The sequence below is a fragment of the Heptranchias perlo genome, chromosome 4 (assembly GCF_035084215.1).
Source record: "Heptranchias perlo isolate sHepPer1 chromosome 4, sHepPer1.hap1, whole genome shotgun sequence".
Taxonomy (NCBI): domain Eukaryota; kingdom Metazoa; phylum Chordata; class Chondrichthyes; order Hexanchiformes; family Hexanchidae; genus Heptranchias; species Heptranchias perlo.
In genome coordinates this window covers 31,453,912-31,479,515 of record NC_090328.1, presented here as the reverse complement: position 1 = coordinate 31,479,515, position 25,604 = coordinate 31,453,912, and the positions used below count along the sequence as shown (strand labels likewise).

Genomic DNA, 25,604 nt, shown 5'->3' with positions numbered 1-25,604 from the left:
GTCGATATCATGTAAGTTTGTTTGAAATGCACTATTTTACATTGTTCTGGGTGTACATTGTATTTGGTTATTTTGGAAGATAGGGAAGGAGAAAGAAAATAATGTGCTTCTTCTAAATTTAAGTAAAGTTTACTTATTAATATCATGGATATTTGCTCCCACCAGGGAATACTAGCAATGGATCTTAAAGGCTGACATTTGTATCAAACAGGAAGGATCAGTGGTATCAAGATACTGAACAGGAAGGCACACTGGGTTACTGAGCAAATCATATTGGGGAGAATCATAGTATATTTTATTTAATGTATATTAATGAATGTACTGTGGTATTGCACACATTAAGTCACTGTTGCTTTATAATGAGTGGAACATTATGCTATCTAACTGCATTATTTTGCTGCTAAAATGCAACTGTGTGTTATCCTTTTAAGACCACAAGTTGCTGTGCCTTTGAGGCCAATTGGATATTAATTGCTTTTAGGTAGATCCTGAAGTCTAAAGAAATCGGCAGGCTTTTTTTTTTGTGACTCGGTCAATTAGAAGCTATTTTTTGTTAGGGGGGATATCTTGCCTTTTGAAAATGATTGACTTGCTTTCTTTTTTTAAAAAAAATGTGTAACACAAATTGTATGTATGAGACCTGATTTGTGACTCCTATATTTTGTTTGTGACTCAAATGTTATTTTTTAAATGGTATGCTGGGTAAAAATTTAGTCATGGTTCTGTCAACTCAGTCCAGTATATGAAACTGTTCAGTGTGGGGAAAAGTTACATTAATAATTCTTTTGACAATGATTTCCTGTTGGTTAGACTTTTTATGTGTTAGTTAATTATCTTTATATAAATAATTACCACTTTTTAAATGCCACTTAAACTTTGTTTCAGGACTGGAGACCTTCAGCCAATTGGTCTATGAAGATGAATATAATACTGTAAGCTATTTTCAGAAACATTTTGGTTTATGGGATTTTTAGAAACTGAAGTTTTTCCATTCTTCTGTCATGTTTGACAAACTGTAGTCTGGCAAACCTATTGTGTTGTGTCTTTGGAATTCTTCAGGCATAGGCCTTATTTAAAAAGTTTATTTAACTAAGCAAATAGAAGTTAATCACCTAGTACCCACTTGTGCTACAAACTCATTGCTGAATGTAATGTGTACTAACTGGAGAATTGATATATCATCATTGTTTCTTGGACAAAAGGGTCCATCCTATGCTCACCCTATATTGTAATTCTCTACTTTGCTAAAAAGAACTTGCTGATGGAAGTTGCTGACATGTGGTTTATCATTATCAGGGATTACTTATCCATGTTTGTCTTTTTACATGTTTGAATTAGGCATCTGGCTCTAGAGATCACTACAGTAAATGGTGAAATAACAGTTTTTTAAAAACTGGCACATGTTCTGCACGGGGTTCTCAGATAGTAGAACATAGTGTAGTGACAGCAAAATGAGGACTGTGGGTAACATGAAAGGGTGAATAGCGATGAACAAGAATCTGAACTCTTAAATATTTTCATGTCCTGTAGATTTGAATTTGTTCTTGTGAACTATATGATTCTTAATGTATTATTGGGCATGTTAGACCAGGAAGAAATCTCAGCCCTCATTTACTTAAGCGAGTTCTGCAACTGGCCGCCTTGCTTTAAAGCAGCGTAGTGGTGGTTGGAATTACTGCTCCAGTGTCAGTGTAATAGTTTTGATGTCCATCCAGCCCAGGATAGAAGCCTCCTATTCGCTTTCTGCCTTTTCATATGGTTGGACTTTGGTGCAGTGGAGATAATACTAGTATTACCACTTTTTTTTTCTTAAAGCTACTTTTATACTACAGATCTTGTGTAAGAGCATTAAGTCCTGCACAGTGAACTATTTGGAGCATAATCAAACTACCAAGGACACTCGTACCTCTTACAAAATAACTATCGGATGGGAAGATGAAGTAAAGGTTTAGGAAATAGTTTCTTCCTCTTAGCATAATGTGGCTGAGTCTGCCTCACTTTGGGATCTTTGCACCATTCACCATATTTGCACATATTTACTATTAAATTCCTTTACATCCTCTTTTTCTCAACTGGCTGCATTCCTGCTCTGCTCACTTTCTTTCAATCCCCATTTATAATAGTATATAGAATACATGCCCTGAGATTTGTCTGCTACTTTTGCCAAAGTAAAATTGTATAAAGTGACAGATGAACACCTTTTAGTTTCTTTCTTCTTTCACTCTTTGCCTTCCTTCCCCCCAACCCCCACCGTGACCTTCAAATTATGAACTGTACCCATAATTGATTTACAAGTAAGAACAGGACTACAGGTCCTGCTGAAGGAACCAGTGTTCAGTGAGTGGGCTAATATTGTGAAGGTTTTAAGTCCCAGGGAGTTTAGGGCTTCTGCACAGTTGAAAAATGTATACCAATTGATCCACTCGTTATTCTGCTCTTTCAGCATCTCGTTAATAAAACTGAGATCGTGGATGCTCCAAGATTTGCTCACAGAGGAGTTTTGCTTGATACATCACGGCACTATTTGCCTGTTAAAGTAATCCTTGAAACCTTGGTAAGTAGCTTGTGGATGTGTTGCTCAACGCCTCTGTATATAAAATAACAGTTGTTTATAATTCACAATTCAGAAACTTGGATTGAAGCTAAAGGGGGGAAAACTGAATCTGAAATAAAAATAGAAAATGCTGAAAATATACAACATATCTATCGACTTCTTAAAAAGATGGGTTAACTGAAGGGGCTTACTTAGTTCCAGTTTCTGTTCTGTTGAAAGTCTGCACCATGAAATAGTAACTTTTTTTAAAAATCTCTTCGGATGTTAATGGAAATGTTGTGCAGTTCCAACATTTTCTGTTTTCACTTTGGATCTGAGGCTGTTTTTTTAACAAACCATGGGAGATGGAATGTACTTTATGGTACCTGAGTTATAAGAACTGTCTAAAGGGCTAGCATTAAAATCTTAAGTGAAGCATTTTGCATATATACTAAATGTTGATTGGCATTGGCCGTTTCAAAGCCAAATAATTAGCACCCATGCTGTACTTTAGAGAATAGTTTTCTTTTAAAAACTGAACTGCAACTGTGGAAAGGATAATAGATATTGTGTATGTGTGCTCACAAGTGAAAGATGGTTGTGAAGAGAATAATTACTTGGCACCTATGGGCTGACTCAAGAGGGTGTGACACTGGCCAGTTGGAGTTGATTTGCACTGTGCTATTCATTTTATTACAGTTTATGGCCTCTATAGCCTTCTGCACTAATGCTGTCAATATCTTTTTAGTTATAATGTGTAAGGTCGCTAAAAGTTTACTTAATAGGTGATTCCAGGAGCAGTATCTCCTAGTTTTAACAGATTTTCGTTCTGTTTCAGGAAGCCATGTCATTCAATAAGTTTAATGTTTTCCATTGGCATATTGTGGATGACCCATCATTTCCTTATCAAAGTATCACCTTTCCTAAGCTGAGTGCACAGGTCAGTAAAGAAATTTTACCAGTATTATGACTACATAAATGTGACTTTTTGGATACAAACTGACTTGAGCACTAGGTCAATAATGTGTATAATATGTACAAAAAAATCTAGATTTCCAACTTTGCTCCATTTTTGCACCATATGCTCATGGAAAATGGTCCTGAAGTGTTCTTAACTGGAGTAATAAACATTTGAGGGAATGGTTTCTGTCCTGACTAGTTTGGTGCTCAAAACTAGCATCTATCTAACCTAGATTTTGGTTTCATTGAGATGTTTATACGTATACTTGTGATTCAACATGGTCCGGTAGTATAGAGCTTCTGCTCCTACAGATTTCCCTTTTCGATAAGTTATTGATATTTGGGTATCTGAAGAGTTGGGAAGGAAGGTTTGGTATTTAGAATCATAGAAAGTAACGGCACAGAAGGAGGCCATTCGACCCATCGTGTCTGTGCTGGCTGAGAGCGCTACCAGCTTAATCCCACTTTCCAGCACTTGGTCCTTAGCCCTGTAGGTTACAGCACTTCAAGTGCACATCCAAGTACTTTTTTTTTTTAAATGAGTTGAGGGTTTCTGCCCCTACCACCCTTTCAGGCAGTGAGTTCCAGACCCCCACCACCCTCGGTGAAAAAATTTCTCCTTAACTTCCCTCTAATCCTTCTACCAATTACTTTAAACCTATGCCTCCTGCTAAGGGAAATGGGTCATCCCTATCCCACACTATCTAGGCCCCTCATAATTCTATATACCTTAGTTAAATCTCCCCTCAGCCTCCTTTTTTGTTCTAAAGAAAACAACCCCAGCCTATCCAATCTTTTCTCATAGCTAAAATTCTCCAGCCCTGGCAACATCCTCGTAAATCTCCTCTGTACCCTCTCTAATGCAATCACATCTTTCCCGTAATGTGGTGACCAGAACTGTGTGCCGTACTCAAGCTATAGCCTGTCGGGAAGAATTTGTGATTGAGCTATGATATAGAAGGCATAAGTTTGCTGTGGCAAAATAGTTTGGTGTTCAATGTTCAAACTTAAACCTGCATTTTCTTTAATCAAAAGTGTTCACTTTAAAATCATAGAAAGGTTACAGCATGGAAGGAGGCCATTCAGCCCATCGAGTCAGTGCTGGCTCTATGCAAGAGCAATCCAGCTCTATCCCCCTAGCGCTCCAAATTTTTTCGTTTCAAGTACTTATCCAGTTCCCTTTTGAAGGCCATGATTGAATCTTCCTCCACCACACCCTCGGGCAGTGCATTCCAGATCCTAACCACTCGATATGCTTATATAAAAAAAAAAAGTCACCTTTAGTTCTTTTGCCAATCACCTTAAATCTATGTTTTTTTTTATTCGTTCACGGGATGTGGGCGTCGCTGGCGAGGCCAGCATTTATTGCCCATCCCTAATTGCCCTCGAGAAGGTGGAGGTGAGCCGCCGCCTTGAACCGCTGCAGTCCGTGTGGTGACCGTTCTCCCACAGTGCTGTTAGGAAGGGAGTTCCAGGATTTTGACCCAGCGACAATGAAGGAACGGCGATATATTTCCAAGTCGGGATGGTGTGTGACTTGGAGGGGAACGTGCAGGTGGTGTGGTTATGTGCCTGCTGCTCTTGTCCTTCTAGGTGGTAGAGGTCGCGGGTTTGGGAGGTGCTGTCGAAGAAGCCTTGGCGAGTTGCTGCAGTGCATCCTGTGGATGGTACACACTGCAGCCACAGTGCGCCGGTGGTGAAGGGAGTGAATGTTTAGTGTGGTGGATGGGGTGCCAATCAAGCGGGCTGCTTTATCTTGGATGGTGTCGAGCTTCTTGAGTGTTGTTGGAGCTGCACTCATCCAAGCAAGTGGAGAGTATTCCATCACACTCCTGACTTGTGCCTTGTAGATGGTGGAAAGGCTTTGGGGAGTCAGGAGGTGAGTCACTCGCCGCAGAATACCCAGCCTCTGACCTGCTCTCGTAGCCACGGTATTTATATGGCTGGTCCAGTTAAGTTTCTGGTCAGTGGTGACCCCCAGGATGTTGATGGTGGGGGATTCGGTGATGGTAATGCCGTTGAATGTCAGGGGGAGGTGGTTCGACTGTCTCTTGTTGGAGATGGTCATTGCCTGGCACTTATCGGGCGCGAATGTTACTTGCCACTTATGAGCCCAAGCCTGGATGTTGCCCAGGTCTTGCTGCATGCGGGCTCGGACTGCTTCATTATTTGAGGGGTTGCGAATGGAACTGAACACTGTGCAGTCATCAGCGAACATCCCCATTTCTGACCTTATGATGGAGGGAAGGTCATTGATGAAGCAGCTGAAGATGGTTGGGCCTAGGACACTGCCCTGAGGAACTCCTGCAGCAATGCCCTGGGGCTGAGACGATTGGCCTCCAACAACCACTACCATCTTCCTTTTGTGCTAGGTATGACTCCAGCCACTGGAGAGTTTTCCCCCTGATTCCCATTGACTTCAATTTTACTAGGGCTCCTTGGTGCCACACTCTGTCAAATGCTGCCTTGATGTCAAGGGCAGTCACTCTCACCTCACCTCTGGAATTCAGCTCTTTTGTCCATGTTTGGACCAACACTGTAATGAGGTCTGGAGCTGAGTGGTCCTGGCGGAACCCAAACTGAGCATCGGTGAGCAGGTTATTGGTGAGTAAGTGCCGCTTGATAGCACTGTCGATGACACCTTCCATCACTTTGCTGATGATTGAGAGTAGACTGATGGGGCGGTAATTGGCCGGATGAGATTTGTCCTGCTTTTTGTGGACAGGACATACCTGGGCAATTTTCCACATTGTCGGGTAGATGCCAGTGTTGTAGCTGTACTGTCTCCTGGTTCTTGACCCTTCCACCAATGGGAACAGTTTCTCTCTATCTACTCGGTCTAAACCCTTCATGATTTTGAATATCTCTATCAAATCTCCTTGCAACCGTCTCTGTTCCAAGTAGAATAACCCCAGCTTCTCCAGTCTATCCACATAACTGAAGTCCCTCATCCCTGGAATCATTCTAGTAAATCTCTTCTGCCCCCTCTCTAAGGCCTTCACATCTTTTCCTAAAGTGCGGTGTCCAGAACTGGACAAAATACTCTAGTTGAGGTCGAACCAGTGTTTTATAAAGATTCATCGTGACTTCCATACTATTGTACTCTATGCCTCTATTTATAAAGCCCAGGATCCCGTATGCTTTTTTAACTGTTGTCTCAACCTGCCCTGTCACCCTCAATGATTTGTGCACATAAACCCCCCTGATCTCTTTGTTCTTGTACCCCTTTGAGTTGTGCCCTCTAGTTTATAATGAATAATATTTAATGAATAATAGTTTCTTTTTAAAATGTGATGAGGGCAGGTATCTTGACATGCATAGAAAGCCACTACCATACAAGTATCCAAATCCAGAGTCACTTTACCTGATGTGAAGTGCACACAGTCAGTGTAGGGACTAAGCCCAGGGAATTTAGTCACAAGTTGGCAAGAGCTGAGGCTTGGACGCCCACAAATGTGAATAGCAGTTCTCCTGAATTTTAACCAGTTTAAAATACTGCACTGGGAAGCTTTCTGCTGCTTGTTCGGTTAAGGCTATCATAAGAGCAGTGGCTTGTAGAATCATATAAGCATAATTGGTAGATTCAGTGCTGGATCCCTCTGTCTGGTTTGGGGCAAGAATGGCAGTATACAATTTTTCTGTCGCAAGTTAGTTTTGCACGCTTTATCATCCAGCCCATTGCAAGACACCAATCCTCAAGTATAACCTGAATTGTACAGACAGAACAGTTTCAAAATCCGTTCAACTGGTACAGATACTCTGGGAAAAGGATTTGCCTTCGTGAAAGGGAGGGAAAAAGTAGTGTGCCGTGGTTCAATTACAAAGTAAGTCAAGGAAGTTATCTAAACAAGTTGCATTTATATAGCGCCTTTTTAACGTAGTAAAACATACCAAGGCGCTTCACAGGAACGTTGTCAAACAAAAAATTTGACAGGGCCACATAAGGAGATATTAGGACAGGTGACCAAAAGCTTGGTCAAAGAGGTAGGTTTTAAGGAGCACCTTAAAGGAAGAGACGGAAGGGATTCCAGAGCTTGGGCCCAGGCAGCTGAAGGCACGGTTACCACTAGTGGAGTGATTAAAGTCGGGGATGTGCAAGAGGCCAGAATTGGATGAGTGCAGAGATCTGAGAGTTGTAGGGCTGGAGTAGGTTAGGGAGATAGGGAGGGGGCAAAGCCTTGAATTTTAAAATCACGGCGTTGCTAGACCAGGAGCCAGTGTAGATCAGCGAGCACAGAGTTGATGGGTGAGCACGACGGTGCGAGTTAGGATATAGGCAGCAGAGTTTTGGATATGATTAAGTTAATGGAGAGCGGAAGATAGGAGATCTAGAAAACCGAAAACCACAAACCACATTTGGTAAACTATTATTGGTTGCAGCCTTTAATTGTTACTGGTGCAATGATTAAATCAAAAATGTAACCTGGAAGCATTGTTTTAAAGATGTATCCACTACGTCAGAATACTGCTCCAAAATGGCTTGCCATTCACAAGAATGGATGGAAAGTGTGTGTTTCTGGAGTACTGACTGCTGCTAATCCTATATATGTAGCAACTCTGCTATCTTATAGATACGTCAGCTAGCAGAAGAACACACCTTTAGTGTTAAAATTACCTTTTTTAAGTAAGTAGGAAATTTTAAATATTGTCTTAGAAAAATTAACTGCAGTTGATATTTGGGATTGTGTACTGTAGAAAAATGCTTTTTCTTCCATCCCCTTAAACCTCCTTTCCCTTTTTTTTTTGTCAATAGCATGGCATTTTCAGGAGTTGTGTGGTGGTTTCTAGCATGGTATTTCTGTTCTGGTTCAAGTGTGAACCTGACACCAACTTCTAGATTTGTTAAACTTTCATTCTACAGATAAGATGTTAAAACTAAACTAACTTTTTTAATCTTTGGGGCAACCACAAATTTAAAAGAACAAACCAACTTTGTGAAGCTTTTTTACTTCATAATATCGCAGCAGACTACTTTCTACCTTTTCATGAAGGGAACATTCTGCTCCTAGAACTTTGAGAGGTAGGAGGAATAGTGTACAGTGATGTCATGTGACTTTGATTAGGACCATTTCAGTGCTGTGGCCAGGGTGGAAACCTGAGTGGAGAGATTCAAATATGGAATTGTAGGAAAGACTGGTACAGATTTGGGAGGCAACAACACATTCAAGGACTTTGGAGAGAAATGGGCGGTTTGCAAGGATGGGGGGATGATGGCGGTTTTGAATGAAAAAACAGTACCTGAGAAGGAATCATTTACAATGTCAGCTAGGAGGTTAGTAGGAATGGGGCTGAGAGCGCAGGAAGTAGGTCTTGTGGGCAAGGTGAGCTCGGCGATATGAGAGAAACTAGAGAAAGATGTAGGTTCAGGGCTAGGGTAGGGGAAAGCTTGGGTGAGTGCAAGGAAATAGGGGTTTGGCTTGATGGGCAGGAGTGGATGCAGAAGAGACTGCTGAGTGGATGGTTTCCATCTTGATGACAAAGTCCATGAGCTCCCAGCACTTATTCTTAGAAAGAGTATAGAGGGTGCGGAAGAGGAGTTTAAGGAGACAGTTGGTAGTGGAGAAAAGTAGCCGGGGATTATTTTTGTTAAAACCGCTCACTACTCCAGGATCATCTTGGAGATCAAGGTCTGATAGTGCTTGATGTGCTTCAGCCATATCCAGTAATGGGTGGCTAAACCAGTTGTACACATAATATGCTCAAGGTGTGCCCCTTGGACTTGAGTAAACATAGGAACCATCATCCTGTGCTCATTGGCTTACATTGCATCCTGCCTTAAATGCATAACTTTCATCCCAGGGTTTAAATCCCTTCATGGCCTCACTGCCAGCCCCCCACCCCCCCGATGTCTGTAACCTATAGCCCACCCACCCCCCCGGGAAATCTCTGGTCCGATGTTTTTCCTCTAGGGCCACCATTGGCCTTGTTTTCCTCTTCCTATTCTGATTGCAGTGCCACTGCTGAAATATCCCATTTGTTGCTTGCAGTGGGTAGAAATCAGGAGCCAAGACATTTAACTTTTTCTTAGTGTCCCTCCATTGCTCCAGGTGACAATTAACTCAGCACACACCAGGGACTAAACCTGGAATGTTTTTCTTCCATATTGTTCAATGTCACACTTACTGACCTACATTTGCTTTGATAGGTGAGCCATTTTGAAAAGGGATGCTTTTGCTTTTTTAAAAAAAAACTAAATGTCAAAATTTTACATGGCATCCTTGTTCTCGCACATTAATTAATGTTGGGATTTTTCTATTTGTTTTTAATGCTGATCTGAATTTTTCCCACATAGGGTGCATACCATCCAGTCACTCACATTTATACATTGACTGATGTCCAAATAATTATTGAATATGCTCGTGAGAGAGGAATTCGGGTAATTCCAGAGTTTGACACTCCGGGACACACCCAGTCATGGAAAGGTGAGTGGATTATCAACTGAATAACCAATTTTTTTGTCTTTTATCATAGACAGTTACGGTACAGAAGGAGGCCATTCGGCTCATGTCCGTGCCGGCTGAAAAAGAGCTTAATCCCACTTTCCAGCACTTGGTCCGTAGCCCTGTAGGTTACGGCACTTCAAGGGGAGATCCAAGTACTTTTTAAAGAGTTGAGGGTTTCTGCATCTAACACTTTCAGGCGGTGAGTTCCAGACCCCCACCACCCTCTGGATGAAAGAAATTCTCCTCCACTCCCCTCTAATTCTCCTACCAATTGCTTTAACTCTATGCCCACTGGTCACTGACTCCTCTGCTAATGGAAATATGTCCTTCCTTAAATAAGGGCACCAGAACTGTACCCAGTACTCCCAGGTGTGGTCTCACCAGCACCCTGTACAGTTGTAGCATGGCTTCCCTGCTTTTATACTCCACCCCCCCGCCCAGAAATAAAGGCCAATATTCTGTTTGCCTTCCGAAATTACCTGCTGCACCTGTATGTTGACTTTTTGAGTTTCATGTACGAGGACACCCAGATCCCTCTGTACCGCAGCATTTTGTAGTATTTCTCCATTCAAATAATATTTTGCTTTTTTATTTTTCCTCCCAAAGTGGATGACTTCACATTTTCCCACATTATATTCCATCTGCCAAATTTTTGCCCCTTCGCTTAACCTGTCAATATCCCTTTGCAGATATTTTGTGTTCTCATCGCAACCTGCTTTTCCACCTATCTTTGTGTCATCAGCAAATTTGGCCATAAGGCACTCTGTTCCTTCATCCAAGTCGTTGATATATATTGTAAATAGTTGAGGCCCCAGCTCTGATCCCTGCAGCACCCCACTAGTTACAGATTGCCATTTTGAAAATGACTGTTTTCTGTTGGTTAGCCAATCCTCTATCCATGCCAGTACATTACCCCCAAAACAATGAGCTCTTGTGCAGTAATCTTTTATGTGGCACCTTATCGAATGCCTTTTGGAAATCCAAATATACTGCATCCATTGTTTACCCTTTATCCACCCTGCCCGTTACTTCCTCAAAGAACTCTAATAAATTTGTCAGACACTATTTCCCCTTCATAAAACCATGTTGACTCTCCTTGATTGTATTATGAGTCTCCAAATGTCCTGCTACTACTTCCTTAATAATGGATTCTAGCATTTTCCCAATGACAGATGTTAGGCTAACTGGTCTATAGTTACCTGCTTTCTGTCTCACTCCCTTCTTGAATAGGGGTGTTACATTTGCAGTTTTCCAATCCGCTGGGACCCTTCCAGAATCTAGTGAATTCTGGAAGATTACAACCAATGCATCCACTATCTCTGTAGCCACTTCCTTTTAAGACCCTCGGATGCAAGCCATCAGGTCCAGGGGACTTGTCAGCCTTTAGACCCATTAGTTTACCTAGTACTTTTTCTCTAGTGATAGTGATTGTTTTTAGTTCCTCACTCCCCTTTGCCCCTTGATTTTCTACTATTATTGGTATAGTATTAGTGTCTTCTACTGTGAAGACAGATACAAAATATCTGTTCAATTCCTCTGCCATTTCCTTGTTTTCCATTATTATTTCCCCAGTCTCATCCTCTAAGGGACCAATGTTTACTTTAACTACCCTCTTTTTATATAGCTATGGAAGCTTTTACTGTCTGTTTTTATATTTCTTGCCAGTTTACTCTCATAATTTATTTTCTCCCTCTTTATTATTCTTTTAGTCATCCTTTGCTGGTTTTCAAAGTTTTCCCAATCTTCGGGCTTACCAGTAATCTTTGCCATGTTGTATGCTTTTTCTTTTAACCCAATACCATCCTTGACTTCCTTAGTTAGCCATGGTTGGTTCACCCTTTTTGTGGAGTCTTTCCTCTTCACGGATATGTTTTTGTCATAAAATATCTTTTTAAATGTTTGTCACTGCTTATCCACCATCATACCATCTAATCTGTTTACCCAGTCCACTTTAGCCAATTCTGTCCTCATTCCTTTATAATTGCCCTTATTTAAGCCTAATATAGTAGTTTCAGACCCAAGATCCTTGCTCTCAAACTGGATGTGAAATTCTTCATGTTATGATCACTGCTTCCCAAGGGATCCTTTCCTTTGTGATCATTAATCCTGTTTCGTTACCCAACACCAGATCCAAAATGGCCTGTTCCCTGGTTGGTTCCCCGACGTATTGGTCTAAAACAGTCCCTAATACACTCTATATGAACTCCTCCTCAGGGCTATTTTTGCCAATTTGATTTGTCCAATCTATGTGAAAGTTAAAATTGCCCATGATTATTGCATTACCCTTTTTACAAGCCCCCCTTATTTCCTGATTAATATTTTGCCCTACAGTGTAGCTATTGTTAGGGGGCCTATATACTACTCCCACCAGTGATTTCTTTCTCTTGCTATTTCTTACCTCCACCCAAATTGATTCGACATCTTGATCTTCTGAGCCAAGATCATTACTCACTATTATACCAATTTCATCCTTTATTAACAGAGCTACCCCACCACCTTTACCTTTTTTCCTATCCTTCCGAAATGTTAAATAACCCTGAATATTTAGCTCCCGACCTTGGTCACCTTGCAACCACGTCTCTGTAATGGCCACGAGATTATACCCATTTGTTTCTATTTGTGCCGTCAATTCATCTATCTTATTACGAATGCTGCGCGCACTCAGATAAAGAACCTTTAATTTTGTCTTTTTACCATTCTTTCCTACCCTGGCCCCATTTGCTAGTGCACTCTTATGTCTGTACGCTCTGTCCCTTCCTGACTCACTCTATTTATCATTACCCTCATCACTTTCCTGTACTACTTCTTCCTTGTCTTTTCTCTTTATCAATCTAAACTTTGCCCCACCTGAGCCCACCCCCCTCCCCCAACCCCTCTATAATTTAAAGCCTTCTCTACTGCCCTAGTTATTCAGTTTGCCAGAACATTGGTCCCAGCATGGTTCAGATCGAAACCCACTCTCCCACACCAATCTTTGAGCCCCACATTCATCTCTCTGATCTTATTTACCCTATGCCAATTTGCTCGTGGCTCAGGTAATAATCTGGAGATTATCACCTTTGTGGTTCTGCTTTTTAATTTAGTCCCTAGCTGCTCAAACTCACTCAGCAGAACCTCTTAGACCTACATATGTCGTTGGTACCTACGTGGACCACGACAACCGGATCCTCCCCCTCCCACTCCAAGTTTCTCTCCAGCTCTGAGGAGATGTCCTTAACCCTGGCACCGGGTAGGCAACACAGCCTTCGGGACTCTGCAGTCCCTGCACTCGTCCACAAGGGCTGCAAGAACCTCATATCTATTGGACAAGTGCTGAGGCTCCTGCAATGCCTCCTCCTGGATCCCCGTACCTGCCTCACTCGCAGTCACACCCTCCTGTCCCTGACCACGTGCCAATTTAAAAAAAAAAAATTGTTTATGGGATGTGGGCGTTGCTGGTGAGGCCGGCATTTATCGCCCATCCCTAATTGCCTTTGAGACGACGGTGGTGGTGAGCCGCCGCCTTGAACCACTGCAGTCTGTGTGGTGACGGTTCTCCCACATTGCTGTTAGGAAGGGAGTTCCAGGATTTTGACCCAGCGACGAGTATTTTACAGTGTTTAGTCTAAGGGGCGTGACTACCTCATGGATCAAAGTGTCCAGGTAACTTTCTCCCTCCCTGATGCCTCGCAATGTCTGTAGCTCGGACTCCAGCTGCTCAGCTCGGAGCCGAAGTTCCTCGAGCTGCAGACACTTACCACAGATGTAGTCGCCCTGGACAAAACTGTCCAGTAGCTCCCACATATTGCAGCTGCAACACATCTCCTGCCCTGTCATAACTCTTATTTATTTAATTGATTACTACAATGCCAATCAATTATTTTTAGGTTGAACCAAGTACTGGCCTTGTTAGTTTATTTAATTAAGTTTAGTTTTTTAAAAAAAAAATTTAGTTTTATGCTATAAGTTACTTAGCACACAGACCTAAGAGAGAAGAAAACAGAAGAGATGCTCACCACCAACTACTTACCTGCCTTACCTGTGACGTCACACTGCAGTTTTGTTTTGCTGTTGCTGTGACCCGCTCTTGGTACGCTCCTCTCTGCTGTCTAAACAAATGCACCCCACCCCTTACTGCACCAAATCCCCTCACTCACCAAATTCCCAATTATAGACTCTGTCGAATCCAGACTCCGTCGATAGCTGCTACTCATTTTTAAACAATGGTGCAACTTTAGCAGTCGTCCAATCCTCCGCCACCACGTCTGTAGCCAGGGAGGATTGGAAAATGGTCAGAGCCTCTGCTACTTCTTCCCTTGCTTCTCTTAGCAGCCTGGGATACATTTCATCTGGGCCTGGCAATTTATCTACTTTCAAAAATGCTCAACCACTTAATGCTTCCCCTCCAATGTTGGATGGGATGTTTATCCCATCCAATATTTCACACTCCTCCTCCTTAACTACAATCTCTGCGTCGTCCCCCTCTTTTGTGAAGACATACACAAAGTAGTCATTTTAGTGACGTTACTGAATTTTAGTTGACTAGGGAGAAAAATGAGCCAGTTTGAACCCTTTTGAGCAATGCAGTGAAGTTTATTATCTGACTAGAGGCTGCTGATGAGTATACTCGTCAGCAACAGTCCTTCCTGGCTTGGGCGGCAGTTTGTATCAGTGATGCGTTTGTAATCAATCTTCAGAATCTGGATTTTTGCTTGACTAGTAAATTAAACCTTTTTTTGTTAAAAGCAAAAAATTGCAAATTAAACAGATATAAATATAAAGGTGAGAGCTTTTAAACTAAAACAAAAATTAGAATTGGTTAATCAGAGTATCCCTGAAAATTTACTATAAATAAAAAAAGAGATAATTTGGACAAGCATTGATGATGTAATTAGCCAATCATCCATGGTAATTCCAGGCCCCCATAAAACTTTCTTCCTGTAGAACTGTGGTACTGATTGGAGCCAATGCAATAGTGAAACCCCCCCCCTTCTGGCCAGAGGTAGAAGTGTGTCCCAGCCGTGGTCTCCTGGTCTCTTTAGTACCCATGGAAAGACAGGTTATTTCCCCAGTTATCACTGAGTCAAGCTCCAAATCTAATTCCAGATCTATGGTTGAGAGGGAGTTACAACACAGTTCAATCAGTCCACACTGGTGTTTACCCACTACACTATCAGTAGTCCTAATCTTAAGTGCCTGCCCTGATCCTATATACCTTTTTTTCCATCTTAAACCATCTATTTAACCTATTCTTAAATGCTGATTATGGTCTGCTTCAACTAACTCCAGTAGTGCATTACACAGCCATATTAGGACAGATGTGATAATTTTGCGTCTGTTCTAAATGTTTTATCTTGTGTCAGACTTACAGAAAGTATGAGACCTGCAGAAAGAGTCAGACAAAATAAGACACTCACAAGTGAGATGTACAGAGAAAGCAAGACTGAATTATGTGAAAAATTACTGATGAAAGATTAGAGAGTGAGATGGGCAGGAGAGAACTTTTGTCTGAGCAATACCATAGGATCAACAAGTATCTATTAGAATGCATTCCTCTCCCAGTAAAAAGTCCAGTTAAATTCTTAAATGAATTTCATACTAAAAATGTGTCCAATTCAGGATCAGTATTTTAGAACTGGATAGAAACTGCTGGTACTGATTTTGTTTTAATTCTTTAATTTCCTGGATAGATTTGAATTTTGATCCCACAGATTTTTGTTTTATTCATTCACTGGATGTGGGCATCGCTGGCGAGGCCAGCATTTATTGCCCATCCCTAATTGCCCTCGAAGGTGGTGGTGGTGAGCCGCCTTCTTGAACCGCTGCAGTCCGTGTGGTGACGGTTCTCCCACAGTGCTGTTAGGAAGGGAGTTCCAGGATTTTGACCCAGCGACAATGATGGAACGGCGATATATTTCCAAGTCAGGATGGTGTGTGACTTGGAGGGGAACGTGCAGGTGGTGTTGTTCCCATGTGCCTGCTGCTCTTGTCCTTCTAGGTGGTAGAGGTCGCGGGTTTGGGAGGTGCTGTCGAAGAAGCCTTGGCGAGTTGCTGCAGTGCATCCTGTGGATGGTACACACTGCAGCCACAGTGCGCCGGTGGTGAAGGGAGTGAATGTTTAGGGTGGTGGATGGGGTGCTAATCAAGTCGGTTGCTTTATCTTGGATGGTGTCGAGCTTCTTGAGTGTTGTTGGAGCTGCACTCATCCAAGCAAGTGGAGAGTATTCCATCACACTCCTGACTTGTGCCTTGTAGATGGTGGAAAGGCTTTGGGGAGTCAGGAGACTACCCAGCCTCTGACCTGCTCTCGTAGCCACAGTATTTATATGGCTGGTCCAGTTAAGATTCTGGTCAATGGTGACCCCCAGGATGTTGATGGTGGGGGATTCGGCGATGGTAATGCCGTTGAATGTCAAGGGGAGGTGGTTAGACTCTCTTGTTGGAGATGGTCATTTCCTGGCACTTGTCTGGCGCAAATGTTACTTGCCACTTATGAGCCCAAGCCTGGATGTTGTCCAGGTCTTGCTGCATGCGGGCTAGGACGGCTTCATTATTTGAGGGGTTGCGAATGGAACTGAACACTGTGCAGTCATCAGCGAACATCCCCATTTCTGACCTTATGATGGAGGGAAGGTCATTGATGAAGCAGCTGAAGATGGTTGGGCCTAGGACACTGCCCTGAGGAACTCCTGCAGCAATGTCCTGGGGCTGAGATGATTGGCCTCCAACAACCACTACCATCTTCCTTTGTGCTAGGTATGACTCCAGCCACTGGAGAGTTTTCCCCCTGATTAAGAAAATAGACACTGTATCAGCCTGTCCTCAAACACTTTTGAAAGAACAATAGTAGTACCATTCAGATAATTTACATTTTAGTAATTTCTTTAAAAACACAGGCCAATCTGCGTGGAAAATGAAGTTGAAGAGCAGTACTGCACAAAAAGCTGGGGTTGGTTAACTTTGCTATTGGATTGTAAAATGATACTTTTAGGAGCTAGGTGACACAGTAGAATGCTGCCCTTTCACCTCTTATCTGGGCATTCAAGTCTAAGTACAGGTGGCATAAATCCCTTCATGCTCCTATAGGGATATGAGGCCAGCAGAAAAACTGCTGCTCTTTATTAGTTGTAAACAATTTTACAACACCAAGTTATAGTCCAGCAATTTTATTTTAAATTCACAAGCTTTCGGAGGCTTCCTCCTTCCTCAGGTGAACGATGTCGAAATGAAATCCTCAATGAAATCGCATTTATAATTCACAGAACAATGCTTGGTGATTACAGACAGTTTTTTCAACTGCCTGTTGCCAAGGCAATCAGTGTGCAGACAGACAGGTGTTACCTGCAAGGTCTCAGAATATACAAATCACCAAAAAAAACAACAAACAAAAAAAAAACAGAGATAGAGAGGTAGAAACATAGAAAAGACAGCAACTGACCCGTTATATTAAAAACAGATAACATTTGTTCGCTGGTGGGGTAACGTGTAGCGTGACATGAACCCAAGATCCCGGTTGAGGCCGTCCTCATGGGTGCGGAACTTGGCTATCAATTTCTGCTCGACGATTTTGCGTTGTCGTGTGTCTCGAAGGCCGCCTTGGAGTACGCTTACCCGAAGGTCGGTGGATGAATGTCCATGACTGCTGAAGTGTTCCCCGACTGGGAGGGAACCCTCCTGTTTGGCGATTGTTGCGCGGTGTCCGTTCATCCGTTGTCGCAGCGTCTGCATGGTCTCGCCAATGTACCATGCTCTGGGGCATCCTTTCCTGCAACGTATGAGGTAGACAACGTTGGCCGAGTCACAGGAGTATGAACCATGCACCTGATGGGTGGTGTCCTCTCGTGTGATGGTGGTATCTGTGTCGATGATCTGGCATGTCTTGCAGAGGTTACCGTGGCAGGGTTGTGTGGTGTGGACGCTGTTCTCTTGAAAGCTAGGTAATTTGCTGCGAACGATGGTCTGTTTGAGGTTGGGTGGCTGTTTAAAGGCGAGTAGTGGAGGTGTGGGGATGGCCATAGCGAGGTGTTTGTCCTCATTGATGACATGTTGAAGGCTGCGGAGAACATGGCGTAGTTTCTCCGCTCCGGGGAAGTACTGGACGACAAAGGGTACAACATCAACAAGTTCCATCCCACCATCAAGCTCACCATGGACTACTCCTCAAAATCAGTTTCTTTCTTGGACACACGAATCTCCATCAAAGACGGGCACCTCAGCACCTCACTCTACCGCAAGCCCACAGACAACCTCACGATGCTCCACTTTTCCAGCTTCCATCCTAACCACGTCAAAGAGGCCATCCCCGATGGACAGGCCCTGCGAATACACAGGGTCTGCTCAGATGAGGAGGAACGCGATGGACACCTACAGACGCTGAAAGACGCCCTAGTAAGAACGGGATATGACGCTCGACTCATCGATCGACGGGCCACAGCAAAAAATCGCATAGACCTCCTCAGGAGACTAACACGGGACGCAACCAACAGAGTACCCTTTGTCGTCCAGTACTTCCCCGGAGCGGAGAAACTACGCCATGTTCTCCGCAGCCTTCAACATGTCATCAATGACGACGAACACCTCGCTATGGCCATCCCCACACCTCCACTACTCGCCTTTAAACAGCCACCCAACCTCAAACAGACCATCGTTCGCAGCAAATTACCTAGCTTTCAAGAGAACAGCGTCCACGACACCACACAACCCTGCCACGGTAACCTCTGCAAGACATGCCAGATCATCGACACAGATACCACCATCACACAAGAGGACACCACCCACCAGGTGCATGGTTCATACTCCTGTGACTCGGCCAACGTTGTCTACCTCATACGTTGCAGGAAAGGATGCCCCAGAGCATGGTACATTGGCGAGACCATGCAGACGCTGCGACAACGGATGAACGGACACCGCGCAACAATCGCCAAACAGGAGGGTTCCCTCCCAGTCGGGGAACACTTCAGCAGTCATGGACATTCATCCACCGACCTTCGGGTAAGCGTACTCCAAGGCGGCCTTCGAGACACACGACAACGCAAAATCGTCGAGCAGAAATTGATAGCCAAGTTCCGCACCCATGAGGACGGCCTCAACCGGGATCTTGGGTTCATGTCACGCTACACGTTACCCCACCAGCGAACAAATGTTATCTGTTTTTAATATAACTGGTCAGTTGCTGTCTTTTCTATGTTTCTACCCCTCTATCTCTTTTTTTTTTGTTTGTTTTTTTTTTGGTGATTTGTATATTCTGAGAACTTGCAGGTAACACCTGTCTGTCTGCACACTGATTGCCTTGGCAACGGGCAGTTGAAAAAACTGTCTGTAATCACCAAGCATTGTTCTGTGAATTATAAATGCGATTTCATTTCGAGGATTTCATTTCGACATCGTTCACCTGAGGAAGGAGGAAGCCTCCGAAAGCTTGTGAATTTAAAATAAAATTGCTGGACTATAACTTGGTGTTGTAAAATTGTTTACAATTGTCAACCCCAGTCCATCACCGGCATCTCCACATCATGGCTCTTTATTAGAGTAGAGAAGTTTAAGTGGAGATCTGAAAGTTGTTCAAAGGTGTGAAGGGCTTTGGTAAAGGAGGTAGGAAGAACTAAATTTTAACTTGTTAAAGGGCACAAATTTAAGATTGACCAAAGAGGTTAGAATTTCTTTTTATGCAGAGGATTGTTGGGGCTTGGAATGCTCTACCAAAAAATAGTGGTAGTGGCAGAATCTAATAGCTTTTATTAAAAGGGGAATGAGGTGGGGGGGTGGTGAGGTGGTAACTGAAGGCAGAGAAATGAGCTGAGTGGGATAGCAGTCTTTCAGGAGCTGGGCCAAATGGCTGCTGCCTCCTGTGCTGTGAGTTCCATGTAAATTTAGTGTCAGCCTCATTTCTAAGGGTGTAGGTCAACAACACGAGACTAAATATTTTAGCAGCAACTGGCTGCCTTGCACAAAGACCGAAAGGATGGTTGGTGTGGGAATTGCAAAGATTTAATAGGAAGTTGTAATATGTGTCGGAGGAAGAAGAAAGTATTTTTTAAAGTTATGTCTATAACATTAGGGCAAATTCTCAAGTTGCTCACTCCATGCCCGCTGCGCTCAGTTTTAAGTTAACATAGCATATAACTAAATTTTAAAAATCAAAACTTATTTAATTTATTAGATTAATTAAATTGAGGCAAATAATTTGATTAACTTAATTAAATATAATAATGGGAGAACAGGAGATGTGTTGCTGCTGTAATATGTGGGAACTTGTGGACGTTTTTGTCCAGGGCGACTATATCGGCAGTAAGTGTCTGCAGCTTGAGGAGCTGGAGTCCGAGCTGTGGACATTGCGAGACATCAGGGAGGGAGAAAGCTACCTGGACCTTTTGTTCCAGGAGGCAGCCACACCCTTTAGATTAAATACTTTAGAATTGACACGTGGTCAGGGACAGGAGGGTGTGACTGCAAGTGAGGCAGGTACGGCGATCCAGGAGGTAGTATTGCAGGAGTTTCAGTCCCTGCGCTTGTCCAAGAGATTTGAGGTTCTTGCAACTCTTGTGGACAAGTGTGGGGACCGTGGGGAGGACGAGCAAACTGACCACGGCACCATGGTACAGGAAGCTGTTCGAGTGGGTGGGGGGGAGTAAAAAGGAAGGTGGTTGTAGTAGGCGACAGTATAGTTAGGGGGATAGACACTTCTCTGCAGCCAGTAGCGTGAGTCCCGAAGGCTATGTTGCCTACCCGGTGCCAGGGTTAAGGACATCTCCTCCAGGCTGGAGAAGAACTTGGAGTGGGAGGGGGAGGAACCAGTTGCTGTGACCACGTAGTACCAACGACGTAGGTAGCACTAAGAAAAAGGTTCTGCTGAGAGCATTTGAGCAGCTAGGGACTAAATTAAAAAGCAGAACTACAAAGGTGGTAATCTCTGGATTATTACCTGTGGCACGAGCAAATTGGCATAGGGTAAATAAGATCAGAGATGAATGTGTGGCTCAAAGATTGATATGGGAGAAGTGGGTTTCGATTCGTGGGGCACTGGCACCAGTACTGGGGAAAGAGAGAGAGTTGTTCCGTTCGGACGGACTACACCTGAACCATGCTGGGACCAGAGTGTTAGCAAATTGAATAACTAGGGAGGTAGACAGGGCTTTAAACTAAATAAGGCGGAGGGTGGGGTACCAGTGGAGAGAAATCTATAATGCTAAGAGAAAAGACAAGGAAGCAGTGCAGGAAAGTGATTGGCGTAAGGATAACCAGATTGTGTCAGGAAGGGACAGAGCGTACAAACAAAAGAGTGCACTAACAAATAGGGTCTGGGTAAGAAAAACTGGTAATAAGACAAATAGGGCCATAGTACAAAAAATGTTAAGATGTCTAAAAGTGTTAAAAAGACAAATCTGAAGGCACTGTATCTGAATGCATGAAGCATTCGTAATAAGGTAGACAAATTAACAGCGCAAATAGATGTGATATAATTGCAATTACAGAGACATGGCTGCAGGAAGCTGAATATCCAAGGGTATTCGATATTTAGGCAGGACAGGCAAAAAGGAAAAGGAGGTGGGGTGGCGTTGTTAGTAAAGGATGCAATCAGAGCAATAGTGAGAAAGGATATTGGCTCAGAATATCTAGATGTAGGATCAGTTTGGTGGAGTTAAGAAGCACCAAGGGGCAGAAAACATTGATGGGAGTTGTCTATAGGCCTCCAAACAGTAGTGGTAATGTAGGGGACGGCATCAAACAGGAAATTAGAGATGCGTGTAACAAGGGTACTACAGTAATCATGGGTGACTTTAATCTGCATATAGATTGGCCAAACCAAATTAGCAATAATACTGTGGAGGATGAATTCCTGGAGTGTGTACGAGATGGTTTTTTAGGCCAGTACATTGAGGAGCCAACCAGGGAACAGGCTATCCTAGATTGGGTATTGTGCAATGAGAAGGGGTTAATTAATAATCTTGTGTGGGGTCCTTTTAGGGAAGAGTGACCATAACATGATAGAATTCTTCATTAAGATGGAAAGTGAAGTAGTCAAATCCGAAACTAGGGTCCTAAATCTAAACAAAGGTATGAGGAGTGAGTTGGCTATGATGGATTGGGAACCTTCATTAAAAGGCATGACTGTGGATGGGCAATGGCTAACATTTAAGGAACAAATGCATGAATTGCAACAATTATACATTCCTTCCTGGCGCAAAAACACAATAAGAAAAGCGGCCCAACCATAGCTAACAAAAGAAATTAAGGATAGTATTAGATCCAAAGAAGTCACATAAAGTTGCCAGAAAAAAGTAGCAAGCCTGAGGAATGGGAGCAGTTTAGAATTCAGCAAAAAAGGACCAAGAGATTGATTTAAGAGGGGAAGAATAGAGTATGAATGTAAACTTGCAAGGAACATAAAAGTGGACTGTAAAAGCTTCTACAAGTATGTAAAAAGAAAAAGATTAATGAAGACAAATGTAGGTCCCTTACAGTCAGAAACAGGAGAATTTATAATGGGGAATAAGGAAATGGCAGGGCAATTAATCAAATACTTTGGTTCTGTCTTCACAGAAGAGGGCACAAATAACTTCAGAAATGTTAGGGAACCAAGGGACTAGTGAGAAGGAGGAATTAAAGAAAATTAGTATTAATAAAAAAAAGTAGTGCTGGAGAAATTAATGGGACTGAAAGCCGATAAATCCCCAAGGCCGGATAATCTACATCCCAGAGTACTAAAAGAGGTAACCATGGAAATAGTGGATGCATAGGTTGTCATCTTCCAAAATGCTATAGATTATGGAACAGTTTCTGAAGATTGGAGGGTGGCAAATGTAACCCCACTTTTTTAAAAAAGGAGGGAGAGAAAATGGGGAACTACAGACCAGTTAGCCTAACATCAGTAGTAGGGAAAATGCTAGAGTATTATAAAGGGTGTGATAACAGGACACTTAGAAAATATCAATGGGATTAGACAAAGTCAACGTGGATTTATGAAAGGGAAATCATGTTTGACAAACCTACTGGAGTTTTTTTTTGAGGATGTATCTGGTAGAATAGATAAGGGAGAACCAGTGGATGTGGTTTATTGGATTTTCAGAAGGCCTTCGATAAAGTCCCACGTAAGAGGTTAGTGTGCAAAATTAAACCACATGGGATTGGTGGTAATATACTGGCATGGATTGAAAATCGGTTAACAGACAGGAAACAGTAGGAACAAATGGTTTTTCTTCGGGGTGGCAGGCAGCGACTAGTGGGGTACCGCAGGGATTGGTGCTTGGGCCCCAGCTATTCACAATATATATCAATGATTTGGATGAGGGAACCAAATGTAATATTTCCAAGTTTGCTGACAACACAAAATTAGGTGGGATTGTGAGTTGTGAGGAGGATGCAAAGAAGCTTCAAGGCGATGTAGACAAGAGTGAGTGGGCGGGCAAATACATGGTAGATGCAGTATAATGTGGATAAATGTGAAGTTATCCACTTCAGAAGAAAGAACGGAAAGGCAGAGTATTATTTAAATGGTGACAGATTGGGGAATGTTGATGTACAAAAGGACCTGGGTGTCCTTGTACACCAGTCACTGAAAGCAAACATGCAGGTGCAGCAAGCAGTTAGGAAGGCAAATGGTATGTTGGCCTTCATTGCAAGAGGATGTGAGTACAGGAGCAAGGATGTCTTATTGCAGTTATACAGGGCCTTGGTGAGACCACACACCTGGAGTGTTGTGTGCAGTTTTGGTCTCCTTACCTAAGAGAGGATATATTTGCTATAGAGGGAGTGCAGCAAAGGTTCACCAGACTGATTCCCAGGATGGCAGGACTGTCGTATGAGGAGAGATTGAGTCGACTCGGCCTGTATTCACTTGAGTTTAGAAGAACGAGAGAGGATCTCAGTGAAACATGTGAAATTCTGACAGGGCTAGACAGACTAGATGCAGGGAGGATGTTTCCCCTGGCTGTGGGGTCTAGAACAAGGAGCCACAGTCTCAGGATACGGGGTAGTACATTTAGGACTGAGATGGGGAGAAATTTCTTCACTCAGTGGTGAACCTATGTAATTCTCTACCAGAGAAGGCTGTGGAGGCCAAGTTATTAAATATATATTTAAGGAGGAGATAGATAGATTTCTAGACACAAGACATCAAGGGGCATAGGGAGAGAGCGGGTATATGGTAGAGATAGAGGATCAGCCATGATCGTATTGAATGGTAGAGCAGGCTTGAAGGGCCGAATGGCCTACTGCTCCTATTTTCTATATTTCTATGCAAAGTGGAAGAACCATTTCTCTGTATCTAGCCATGCTGTGCCTAACCTGAAAATGTTTGATAATGACACTGGTTGGAAAAGTCTTCCATTGCCTAGCACAGTTCCATTGCTTTGAGCTCAAAAGTTCATTTAAATCCAGTATTCACTTAATAAAACTTAAATAATGAAGTTCCTTTCATAGATAGAATTTTTAAAAATTGGTTAGAACTATAATTGCATTGTTAAATGAACAGTGTAGTGCTGACCTTGCTTGTGTAACAAAAACTTCCCCATCCCTCTTTCTTATCTTTGTCTAGGTCAAAACAACCTTCTTACTCCATGTTATAATGGTGAGAAGCTTAGTGGCATGTTTGGACCTATAAATCCCGTTTTAAATACAACCTATGATTTTGTGAATCAACTCATTAAAGAGATCAGCTGGGTGTTTCCAGATGCCTACATCCATTTGGGAGGCGATGAGGTGAATTTTGAATGCTGGTATGTAAACTTGTCAGTTCCCTGAAATTTATACCTTGCTCTATTTATTCATTGGTTTATTTCTGTGCTGTAAATCCGTTCGGCCCAACAGGCCCATGCTCCACATGAGCCTCCTCTCACCCTGCTTCATCAGATCCTGTCAGCATAACCATCTAGCCACATGCCATGCTACCAAAGAAATGTGAGTGCCCATAAGGAAAACACCAGTGAGGCAAATGGTGGTTTATAGTGATGGGGTTTCCCCAAAACCACAAGTTCTGACAGCCGGAAACTGGTGTGGCATCAATGCCCACGAGGAAGATAATGGCTTTTCACAATCCAAGCTCGCACTGAGATCGGTCTCCTGGGCATGGGTTCGGAGTGCTGACAATGCCCATGGGAACCGTTAACCAGCACTAATGAACACCAGCACAGTGGCAAGGGAAACTACTGAATTGGGGCAGGTTTTGTGCTGCGGATTCGTGACCACTGGATTGAGACTGGCCGCCAAACGCGTTCCATTTGGCAAAGGAAAGCCAGAGGAGACGATCTGGGTCAGTTCAAACCCAGATCTGGGCTGGTCCCACCACTGCTTCTCACGCTGACTATTTCACAGCTTAATGCCAACATGTTGGATGATATCAGAGGGCACGGCCATTCCAAACAGTTGACGCACCCACCTGGTTTAATGCAGAAGATCCTAACATCTGCCACACCTGTTGTAGAAGGAGACAAGAAGCAGTCACTACACAGCTCGAGTGTCCCCTGAAGATAGCCCAGCCCAGTTTATGCTCAGCTCAGCATCTCAATTAAAATATCTCATTACTGCTACTTTGTTGAATAAATAACCGTACTAATCATAAGGGATGTAAGTTTTTCTTTGTGGTCAAGTACCAAAACTGCGAAGCACAAGTGCGTGACCTCTTTAGAGATGCTACTGTACAGTCAGTATTTGTTCGTGTGTATAGTCAAACAAGATCAGGTAACTTGCTGAAC

At 43.0% G+C, this 25,604-nt stretch overlaps 1 protein-coding gene across 2 annotated transcripts in view; it reads left to right on the top strand.

Annotated features, from left to right (window-relative positions):
- The window catches only part of hexb (hexosaminidase B (beta polypeptide)), a 57,398-nt gene that overhangs the window by 6,707 nt on the left and 25,087 nt on the right, over positions 1–25,604 (top strand). For both annotated transcript variants that reach the window (XM_067982719.1, XM_067982718.1), the window contains exons 3-7: positions 886–932; positions 2,444–2,554; positions 3,372–3,473; positions 9,786–9,915; positions 24,449–24,629. In XM_067982719.1, coding sequence (XP_067838820.1) covers positions 886–932; positions 2,444–2,554; positions 3,372–3,473; positions 9,786–9,915; positions 24,449–24,629 — 571 coding nt within the window. The remainder of the gene's footprint in view (positions 1–885; positions 933–2,443; positions 2,555–3,371; positions 3,474–9,785; positions 9,916–24,448; positions 24,630–25,604) is intronic.